This window comes from Microtus ochrogaster (assembly GCF_000317375.1).
Source record: "Microtus ochrogaster isolate Prairie Vole_2 chromosome 14 unlocalized genomic scaffold, MicOch1.0 chr14_random_2, whole genome shotgun sequence".
NCBI lineage: Eukaryota > Metazoa > Chordata > Mammalia > Rodentia > Cricetidae > Microtus > Microtus ochrogaster.
The window spans coordinates 13,014,235-13,025,727 of NW_004949097.1; the positions used below are offsets into that span (position 1 = coordinate 13,014,235).

The 11,493-nt window shown below is 43.6% G+C and overlaps 1 protein-coding gene across 6 annotated transcripts in view; it reads right to left on the reverse strand.

The window, feature by feature from the left end:
- The window catches only part of Ints13 (integrator complex subunit 13), a 40,330-nt gene that overhangs the window by 776 nt on the left and 28,061 nt on the right, over positions 1 to 11,493 (reverse strand). For 4 of the 6 annotated variants that reach the window (XM_026787960.1, XM_026787961.1, XM_026787957.1 and 1 more), the window contains 8 exons: positions 8,583 to 8,672; positions 8,305 to 8,412; positions 6,929 to 7,107; positions 5,614 to 5,784; positions 5,189 to 5,343; positions 4,648 to 4,878; positions 2,903 to 3,042; positions 495 to 630 (listed from right to left, as the gene is read on the reverse strand). In XM_026787960.1, coding sequence (XP_026643761.1) covers positions 495 to 630; positions 2,903 to 3,042; positions 4,648 to 4,878; positions 5,189 to 5,343; positions 5,614 to 5,784; positions 6,929 to 7,107; positions 8,305 to 8,412; positions 8,583 to 8,672 — 1,210 coding nt within the window. The remainder of the gene's footprint in view (positions 1 to 494; positions 631 to 2,902; positions 3,043 to 4,647; positions 4,879 to 5,188; positions 5,344 to 5,613; positions 5,785 to 6,928; positions 7,108 to 8,304; positions 8,413 to 8,582; positions 8,673 to 11,493) is intronic. The other 2 variants (XM_013352817.2, XM_026787959.1) reach the window with 1 other exon arrangement.

Here is an 11,493-nt window from a genome sequence, read left to right on the forward strand (position 1 = left end):
CCTATGCCACCCTCCCTAAGGCCCTCCCTATGCCACCCTCCCTAAGGCCCTCCCTATGCCACCCTCCCTAAGGCCCTCCCTATGCCACCCTCCCTCTCCAAGCACAGAGAAGGGAGGTCTCCTCCATTTAGTCAAAGAGTTCTATAAAAGAAATTCCTTTACCAATAAATGGTAGGAGGATTTCTTCTTAAAACAACTGATTAAATAATCGCGTCTGATATTTATTCTACTCTAACACTGTAGCATTACATAGATTCAGTGTGTGACTCTCCTAAAACAATGCTATAAGCAACAGTTTTATAATTATAATCAATAAACCGGGCCTTTTAAGAGCATCAAGGGTCTAACAGGTTAGTCTCTTTCTCCTTAGAGGCTCATAAAAGCAGTTTTAAAAAAAAACAAAAAACAAAAAAAAAATTGCTGCCCACAAGCAAGCAGTTTTCATTTCAGGACTAACAATCAACAAAGCAGTTTCCACAGGAAATTACACAAACCCATTTTCCTCCTTAAGGTGTTGATATAACTCAGCTCTGTTATTGACAGAGTTCAGACGTCCAGCAAACTCCTGGTGCTTTCTGGAATTGGCAGTGTTGATTCTGTTACTCCACAAGGATAATAAGGACACTGGCCCTGGTGTAAGAGCAAAAAGAAGAGAAAAAAGGAAATATAACAAACTTAACCCTCACTTCCGCTGTTCACTTTAGACTACTCAGGCACTGTACCAGGCCAGGAAAGCTGAACAGAGCTTCAAGAAATGCACAGGGCACTTAGAAGAACCAGCAGCAAGGGCAGTGTGCTCACCAGCCACACAACTGTCTTCTTCAGAGTAGATCAAACAGGTATAAGGAAAGCTGCTGACCACAGGAGACACAATGGTTTAGGTTGTAACGTAGAATGAAAGACATGAAGGTGGGAGGGGGACACGGGTGGAGAGGGAAGCAGGAACTGGGGGTGAGTATGATTCAGATACACTTAATACATGTACGAATTACCTAAATTTCTCATTCTGATCCACAGCGGTGCAGCTGACATGTTAGGTGTATGATTACCAGTAGGCACTGATTTAAATCACACCATTTCTAACTCTGGCAATGGCCTGAGGAGCAGATATAGCAGATGCAGGCAGGTTTCTTTCCCACCATCTGGTTCCCAAATAACCACATAGAAACTTACTAATTATAAATGCTGGGTCAACAGCTCAGGCTTGTTACTTGCTAACTTTTACATTTTAAATTAACTCATGTTTATTATCTATGCTCTGCCATGTGACTCGGTACCTTTTCTCAGTATGCCAAGTTCATCTTCTCTCCGCATCTCCTCGAGATTCTGAGACTAATCTAAATCGAATGGGAGCAGTTCCTGCAGTGATGGTCTACAGTTCAGAAGACTGCAGCTCTTCTGTTTTCCAGTTTGTTTCTTCTCTTTATATATCAAAGCTTATTCTAGTCTAAACTGTTAACAGCAGCCCCAATATGTTATACATAATATATATAAAACTATATTAACAAATATAAAGTATATATGTTAATAAGAAACTCCAAGAAACATACCCCACATTGGGTGCCATAAGTAGGTGGACTTTTCTTTTCCATCATTCAGTTTTCAAATAACCACACAGAAATATTATTAATTATAAATGCTTGGCCAATAGCTCAGGCTAACTCATACTTTAATCCATATTTCTTCATTTGCGTGCTGCCACATGCTCATTACGTCCTTCTCTACATGCTCTGATTCCTCTCCATCCGACTGGTGACTCCACCCTTCCTCTTCCCAGTGCACTCAGTCCGGATCTCAACCTAAGCTCTTCCTGCCTAGCTATTGGCCAGTTAGCTCTTTATTAAACCTATGAGAGCAACACAGTTTCACAGTGTACGAAAGGATTATTCACAGCAGACACCAGAAGATCGCCTCAAGGTGACCCCCGATTCCCCAACTGCAAGGAGATTAGGGAAGTGAAGCATCACTGTGTCCCTGTCTGACAGAGCGCTAAGGTGCAAACCCTCCTGCCTGCTCCCAGGATGACCAGCCAACCCCAAGTGAGGCCGCCCTGCTCTTGCTGTCCAGGAGTCACACAGGCACAAGGCACCAGACAGTCTGATGATTTCCCACGTACTGAGCCCAGGTGACCTTCAAGGACACTAGGGCCCAGATTGACATCAGGAACTTGAGTTCAAGCTCCATCTTTTAGACCTAGAATTACTTCAAGAAGAAAATAAGCTTCTCAGCTTGTAAATAAGATTAAAGGTTTTATGGTAAAATTATGATTTAGAACAGTATCTTCATATAAGTTTGGTCAGGTCACATCTTAATTTACTGCTAAATGAGTGTCCCTGCATTCTTCCCTGGACAGCAAGGCTGGGAGGGGAGAACAGCACAGATCTTCTTTCTCACATGTAGAATCTAGACTTCTATGTGTTTGTACATATGTGGAAGAGGGGATTGTTGAGCGGCGAGCAGGGACAAGACAGTGTTGTGTGTGGAGGGGAACTGTGAGCAACACCACGATGCATGTGATGAAGATGTCAGAAGAAAACCAACACCTTTGTGCATAAGATGAGTACCGAGGAAGGGGCACGGAGGAGAGTCCGTCTCTGTAAGCAGCATCAGGCAGTTCCAGGACACAGCAAATGTAAGCTTCTAGTCTGCAATTTCTTCAGTACAGACTTTACAAAAAGCACTTTTCTTTTCAAAGCGTTCATTACAGAGTATAGTGCAACTATTTTTCTTTTCTTCTTCTATTTTAATGTTGAAAAATGTCTTTAGTTTCAAGGCTGTGAACAGAATCTCCTGTCTGATATCTGGACACCAGGAGTTCTTTCTCACAGACACAGTGTGATGTAATACTGCACAAAACAAGAGCTTTGTTGGAAACTGTCCTGGCTCCCGGGGCCGTCCTTACCTTTAGACTTTTCCATGTGTGGCGTCTCATCTATTTCAACAAGGGGTTTTTTGTTTGGAGGCTCTGGGGAGTCAGGTGAGTCCTTTATAACCTCTGCTTCAGCCAACTCTTCTTTCCCGCGTTCTAAAATCCCTTTCAACCTTGCAGAGTGACAGATAAGGAAGCCGAGTTTAATTTACAAGTCTATAAATGGCCCAGTGAGCACACATCTGTGTATATCAGTTTTCAAAAACATTTGCTCTCACAAAAGAATCTAAAAGTCATATAAAAGAATTTAATGAGTTCAACACAACTTTACTTCCCTTTATAGCAGGAACAGCTCAGAGATTAGCCAGATAAAAGGGAAACTTAAGCTAATAGTTAGAAATGATGTAACGCCCAGAGGACATTTTACATGTCTTCTTAAAAATTAAGAAAAAAATTAATTCAAATTACAAGAAGATTATGATCTTATTGTCATGTGTGGTGTGGCCTATGTAATGGGGAATGTATACAGGTTTCATAACTGGGGAGCCTTACTCTAAAGTTTTTTCTTGAGATAAAGTCTCACTATGTAGCCCTGGCTGGCCTGAAACTCATTACATAGACTGGGCTGACCTGAAACTCACAAATACCCACTTGCCTCTTTTTCCCAAGTGCTGGGATTAAAGGCCCTACTCTAAGCTTTTATTAGGCTTCTTCAGTAAGAGAAATACTTCTCATTTTTGCACAAGGCCATATGAAGGTTAGTTGAGGCTAAAGTAGTTCTTTTTCTTATAGTGGGCAGGAAAAAGCGCACTTCTTAAACTGCTGAGAAACGAAGTGCTCTAGCTACCTAGAAATGAACAGGGTTTCCAGACTACTGTCAGTGATTCCTACGGAGCAGTGAAGGTGGTCGGTGTGGAAACATGTACGTGAGAGCAGAGATCTGTTGTGAATTAGTAACTGGGAGTGCAGAGGCTATCTGTTACACAGCTGTGTGTGTTTGTAATTTCCTATTAGGAAATGTTCTGCAGTTTTTAGGGATATATCCCAATATCCACTTACCTAGCTATCTTGCTTGATTTGTAGCACGAGGTAGAAGGTGACATTTACAATATTTGCTAACTTAAAATGGGGGAGGAGGCAATACATGCACAATGGCATATGTGTGAGGTCAGAGGACACCATGCAAGAGTCAGCTCTCTCTTTCATCATGTTGGTCCCAGGGATCCAACTCAGGTAGTCAAGTATGGCCTCAAGCGCTTTTACTCCATGGGCCATCTTGCTGGCCCACATTTTAAAATTTTATTACTTTTGATAGTTTTTATAAATTCAAACTTTAAGGTCACTAAGGGGAAAAAGTGCACTATTCAGGAATGATGTCAGAATTAGGACTGCATGCTCATCTGCTCCAAAGGGCAGCCTGCATCTAACTCATGTAAGATAGTGCCTTCCACACTTGGCTGTGATCACTGAAGCGTGGCCTGTCTCTAACATAAGGCAGAATGTTCTTTTAAGGATGGGAGCTTGTGACAAACACCTGGCAAATCACTCACTGACTGAACATAAAATTATGTTTTTGAAATTTTACAATATTCAAAGAGCATATTGGCATCAAATGTCATCATCATCATCAACTAGTTAGGAAAAAGCAGGAGTTTTGCACCGTTTTAGGTAAAGAAAGGCTGTAACTAACAGTGCAGTTACAGAACGGACAGGCATGGATGGAGTGGATGTGCTACAGGAAAGCACAGGCAAAGGCGCCTGCCAAGGGAACAAGTCACCTGTCTGAGTCTGGCCGGGGTTTCTCAGGCCCATGCTCCTTCACGGCTTGCTCTGATTTGTCCTCCCTGTCTTCCCTCTTCCTCCCTCGCTTCTTCCGCTCTTCTTCTTCCGGGGGTTTGCTCCGACATGCCATCAGACACTCCAAGACTCTTTGATGCTTCTCTGAGTTGCTGACATGAGCTCTGACAAGGGTCTCTAATTCATTCCACATGATACGGTACTGTTCATCTCTGGAGTAAAGGTCAAACACATTCTCAGAAATGCTCCTTATGTCTAAACATCTAAACGCTCAGTGCTGCTGACCCCACTTGCTATGATAAAGGAACCAGAAGCAGAGATGTATTTCTTTCCCTTCACTGCATGGTGAATGGCGGAACTCAAGTCACACTGGAGCAGTGCCTACGATCCTACCTCTCCATCACACCTACACAGAGCATACACGTACATCCCCTCTGATAATTTACACCTGGAGAACGATCTTACAAAGTAACATCCGTGAAGTTAACATGACGTGTGCAGAAGTAAAGAAAACAGCACTACCTTTTAGGGCCCTTTCCTCTGGTACCCACTGTAGAAATAGGAAGAGGGTCATTTTTCCTTTCCATATCGACCAAGTTGTATATAGTTTTCTGACAGTTTAACACGTCTTCTTCCGTCAAAGACTCTTTCACAATAACACTGGCTAATGGAACGACCTGTTAGGTTAAAACATGAAAGAAAAGAAAGAAGAGAAAAAGGAAATCTGTCTTGAAAAACAAGCATCAAAGCATTGAGGACGAAGTTGGTTTCAAGCTGACTTTAACGATGGTCACAAGGAGGACCCATAACTGCTGCTTCTGTCCTCCTCACTAATTCTTCAGTCGCAACAAACTCAAAAGTGGCACCAATTACAAATGCTTAAATTGTTTCTATAAACATATTCATAAATACACACTAATGCAGAAATAAAGTAAAATGAGACTCACCGCTTGCATGTTGAAAATGGTGGTTTGTGAGATAATCATGGGCCAGTAACGGGTGTGCTTTTCTAACTGGTCCTTTGCACGCTCCAGCGGGATCTCTAGACTCGCATCCATTTTATATCTGGGGTCTAGAAAAGGAGTTAACCTGTTTTCCCTCATAAATTCACCAAAATCCTAATGATAACCAGATAAGACACAATTAGAAACTAGTCTAGAGTTGCAGCATGGGTTACATCTGACAGTCACTTCCCTCATGGCCTCTGTCCTGTGACTGTCAGCACAGCCCCTTCTCTAACAGTGGTCCCGCCTCGCTGCAAGCCCCGCCCCCTCTCCAAGCTGAAACCTATCAACACTTACACAAAGAAAATGAAGCGCGCCCCACTCCATTCCTATGATTTAACCGCTTTCTTTCAGACCGATCTGCTTATGAAAATGCTGCCTGACAGAGCCTGAACAACGGTCTTTGAATGATGGAGTCTTAGCTTTTTGTTTGTTTGGTTTTTATTTTTTTTTTATTTTATTTTATTTTATTTTTTTGTTTTTCGAGACAGGGTTTCTCTGTAGCTTTGGAGCCTGTCCTGGAACTCCCTTGGTAGACCAGGCTGGCCTCGAACTCACAGAGATCCGCCTGCCTCTGCCTCCCGAGTGCTGGGATTACAGGCGTGCGCCACCATCGCCCGGCTTGTTTGGTTTTTAGATGTTTGTTACGGTCTCAGTTTTCTATAATGAATACTAATTGGTTTTCAGCCCCTTAAAAATAATTACCCAAAAGTCTAATAAAATAAAGTATATAATAGTTGGTAGTTTATCACGTGTACATATATACATAAATCCACATTTAAGTTCCAAACCATCTCAAAAAAGTAGCCCTGAAATATCAATACACGCAAAAGAAAGCATTAGTCTGTTCCTCTCTGACTCTGGTGTTTTAGGACCCAGACACTTCCCAGTCACTGAATGCATCACAAGGCAGAGAAGACACAGTGATGTCGGTTATGGAAACAACAACCAGCTCCGTTGAGACCGCTGTTCCCCATAACCTTAACATACAACAAGAACTCTTGCTAAATGACTCAAAACAAACATACAGATAGTGAGGTTTATACCAGGGCTGGACAGATGTCCAGTGGCTGCTCTTGCCGAGGGCTCAGGTTAGATTCTCAGCACCCACTCAGTGACTAACAACTGTCTCTAACTCCAGTTCCAGAGAGCAGAACACCCTCTTCTGGCCTCCAAAGGAACCAGGCATGCACACAGTGCACAAACATACATACAGGCAAAACCCACACATAAAGTAAACATTTTTTAAAAGTCTCACTGTAATCCGGTAGTCTGTAACTCTTCCTCCACAGCCTTCACTAATCGAAGGCGGATCTTCTAGAATGGATCGAGAGCTGCTAAGGACATGCAAAAAGATCTCCCCTCCATGGCTGCTAAGCATGTGACTGATGACTTTGGAACCTGACTTTCGTGGCTGTTCCAACAAAACAGATCGACCTGTCAGAAGCAAGATCAAGCTGTCGGTAACAAACTCAAACAGCTCCTATTTTAGCCAGCAGGGCTAAGCTGGTGCATCTACACTCCCTTAACACCTAGCTTCTCTAGTTTACACGTTATAAGGCTAGTTTCCCAAACAGTTCTAATGGCATGTTTGCACGCTTTGCTCAATTTCAAGGTCACATAAAAACTTCCTTGTGGACATTTAAGGTGAAAACTAAGAGACCGAGAAAACCTCAGGTTATGAATGCTACACAGCATTTGAGGGAAGGCACAGTCTCAATCCCCTTCCACAGTGCTGCCTTGCTAGCTAAAGCCTCAGGTTATGAATGCTATACAGCATTTGAAGGAGGCACAGTCTCAATCCCCTTCCACAGTACCTCAGGTTATGAATGCTACACAGCATTTGAAGGAGGCACAGTCTCAATCCCCTTCCACAGTACTGCCTTGCTAGCACAGTTCTGAGTTTCTATTTCACTTACCAAATGCTAGGGAATTTGGATTTTACATATTCTGATAATCAAACTGTATTTTTTAGAGGGAGGGAGGTTCAAGACAGAATTTCTCTGTGTATTTCTGGCTGTCCTGGAACTCACTCTGTAGACCACGGTGGCCTTGAACTCACAGAGATCCTCCTGCCTCTGCCTCCCTGAGTGCTGGGATTAAAGGTGTGCGCCCACCAGCTTCAAACTGTATTTAAGATAATAATGAATAAATAACTTACAAAATGACAGATTTTTAAAATCAATAGTTCCAAAATTATTATTACATGAAGAGATTTAAAATTTTAAATTTAGAAGATGAAAGTCAGTAATTGAGATGTAAATTACGTAAGCAAAACAAGCCATAAACTTCAGGTCTGGCTCGGAATCAGTGGCGAGACACTGAAAACAGCTACAGTGAGGGTGAAGCCCACACACACACTGTTCAGGGCCAAGATGGAGGTCTATTAGTCCAGCTTCCAAAAAAATGTCAAGTCAGATTTTAAAGATCAAAATTTTAATAAAAATTCTTAAAACTATGCCGGACAAAACTTAGATATAACAACAGCCTGGAAGTCAGGAAGAAAGTCATTTTCCGACCCTCAGCCCAGCTGCTAAAGGCGATTCCCAACCATGTGAGTGCAGAGCACTGTCGGCAAACAGACTCCAGTGACACTGATGACTCCACCTAAGTCACGGATTAGATGATAATTACCATTGAGGAGGAAATTCGTGAGGCAGGAAGAAGGTCTACTGTTTACATCTACAGGTGAGATGCGATATGCTCCAGTGCAATAGTGTAATTCTGAAACAAAAGAAAACACTGATTTGAAGGAATATAATGAAATGTCCTACAGTTAAAAAAATTTTTGCTTATTGAGTCTCTAATCAATGAAAAATAAAAATTCAAACAGAAATTCATGACCCAACATCACACTTCAAAGACCTCTGGTGTTTGGCAATTCTCCCACTCTCCCAGGGCTGTCTACTCACCAATGCTGTTGGTCCTGGGTGTGCACCACTTCAGGGTCACGGTCTCCTTAAACGGGCCTTCTCTGCTGCTACTGCCCGAGTGGGTGTCACCTTCAGAAAGTTCACAGAAACACTAACTTTACTAAAGAGGTAACCAACTTCAAAATGATGGTTATTTAAGTTTTCAAAGAAAGCTCAAGCTCTGGAAGAGAGAAGAGCTCTGTAAGAACTCTTTACAAAAACAAAGATGACCAACTAGAGGATAGATATAAACTATGATCAGTATCAGTAATTTCCCTTCACTAGAGGACAGATATAAACTATGATCAATAGCAGTAATTTCCCTTCACTAGAGGACAGATATAAACTATGATCAATAGCAGTAATTGCCCTTCAAATGGTTCGTTTCACTTTTCCATTCACTAATTTAATTAAGTCAGGGTGCTGCTTTAATAGCAACCTAATAATACAGGTTTTACAGACCTCAAACATCCTAACAGTCTCTCCATGGCCATCCCAATAAATGATGAAGTACAGCCAGTACTCAGAAGGTTAGCCGTCTAACATGGACAGCCAAACCCTAGTGTGCTGCTTCCCAGCAGCAGGAAGGCTCTGGGAGTGAGTGTACGAGGGCAGAGTCACACCTGCCCTCATGGAGCCTGCAGTGCCATGGAGCATGTGTCAACCAGAGAGTAAATAAACGTGAGACTACGAAGTGACAATGTGCTGCAGAAGACAGGATAGGGGGCCTCCAACAGAGAGCGCTGATCTAGTCTAAGGCAATGGAAAAGCCTCCTTTAGATACGAAGACTGGCTTACGTTCTCAGAGGATGGTGAAGAAATACAGACATGGAGGGAAAGCATTCAGGCAAGAGAACAGCAGATGTCAGGACTGTGTGGCAGCAGTGCAGCAGAGAGGACAGTCAAGCAATGTGGTCTGTTAGACAGCACAGCCGTGAGAACGTGGTGGATTACATTCTCAGTTTACCCTCTTCCTCAGGATGCTAGCTGAGAAAATATTGGGCTTCATTCAAAAGTGGTTAATGGCAGACAAGATAAAGATTATAGTTGTATTTGAGAGACACAAGACGAAATCAAGAATGATAAATTTGATTTAAAAAAGTGTCAGAAACACAGAGATTGTGGAAGTGACCAATCAATGACTGTACATCCTGAGACCCACGCCACGAGAGTGGGCTCTCCCCTGACACCGCCTGGAGCTCCAGGACCCAGAGGCTGGATGGCCCAGCGACCCAGGATAGAACCAAACAGGACTGGAATAAAAACAAAATGTCAATGTAATGATGCCTAATGATACTCTGCTGTTCTCACAGACTGGTGCCTAGCCCAGCAGTCGTCAGAGAGGCTTCATACAGCAACAGGGGGAGACAGAGGCAGAGACCCACTGTCAAACATTAGGTCAAGCTCGGGGAATCCTGCTGAAGAGAGGAAGGACTGTAGGACCCAGAAGAGTCAAGGACACCATAAGAAAACCCACACATCAACCAACCTGGGCTCACAGGGGCTCAGAGACTGAACCGACAGCCAGGGAGCCTGCATGGGATCGACCTAGGTCCTCTGCACATATGCTGCAGTTGTGTAGCTTGGTCTTCTTCTGGGACTCCTAACAGTAGGAACAGGGCTATTTCTCTTTTGCTGGCTTTTGGGACCTAACTCTTTATACTAGGTCACCTTGTCCAGCCTTACTACAAGGTAAGGTGCTTAGTCTTACTGCAAATGGATACGCTGTGTTTTGGTGATATCCATGGGAGGTCTGCCCTTTTCTGAACAGAAACAGAGGAGTGGATGGGGGAAGTGATGGCAGAGGGGTGGTAGGGGGAGGGATTGAGAGAAAAGAAGAGAGAGAAAGAAAAACAGCCATGGGGATGCAAAATCAAATAAATAAGTAGACGAGACGTCAGAGGCATCTCTAACGGAAATGCACAAACAGCTGGCCCGTCCCAGAGCTCACCCAGTGCTTGGAGAGCGCTGACCCGAGGCAGGAGAGCATACAGACATGGAGCTAAATTATGAGCCTTCCACTGAGATCCCGCTCAGTCCTCCTCAGTGAGGCTTACCTAACTTCCTGGTCATAACCACACACAGCCTCTGCATGCTACAGGAGAACTCTACAGAGCTATGAAGGTTTTAGTTACTCATGCACACGTGTGTAATGTATGGGACCCACCTGCCTCTGCCCCCAACTGTGGCTCTACAGGTGTCTCCTGGGTGTTGGAGACTGACCTTGGGTTCCTCTGCTTTCACGGCAAGTGCTCTACCCACCGAGCATCTCCAAAGACAAGAAATACTTTCACAGTCAAGGCTATTTTATGCAATCTTCTGATTTAAAAAAGAAAAATCTTAAAAACTGGAATCATCTCATGGGTTCCTAGCACTCTCCATGACAAGGGCTCTACACTCCCTTACTAAATATCAGTACATACATTTATCACAGTCGTCCTCCAGCTAGTGATTCAGCCAGTGAACCACTGTCCCAGCCGGCTCACAATTATGGACACACAACACGCTCAACACCAATCATATCATTCTAGCGGTCAATCTACAGAGAACCTCAGGAACCTATATGGTCTTCAGACCTTAACAGACCTTAAAATGCCACTCATTTTAGGAGCAAGTGGATGATTACGATTCATGCTGCGACAGCATCCGCGTCTTTAAACAAAGACAGTGAAACACACACACACACACACACACACACACACACACAGCTGCTGTGGGGACAGAGCTCTCTCTCAGACAGTGAAGCGCACACACAGCTGCTGTGGGGACAGAGCTCTCTCTCAGAAGTGAAGCGCACACACACACACACACACACACACACACACACACACAGCTGCTGTGGGGACACAGCTCTCTCTCAGACAGTGAAGCACACACACACACACAGCTGCTGTGGGGACACAGCTCTCTC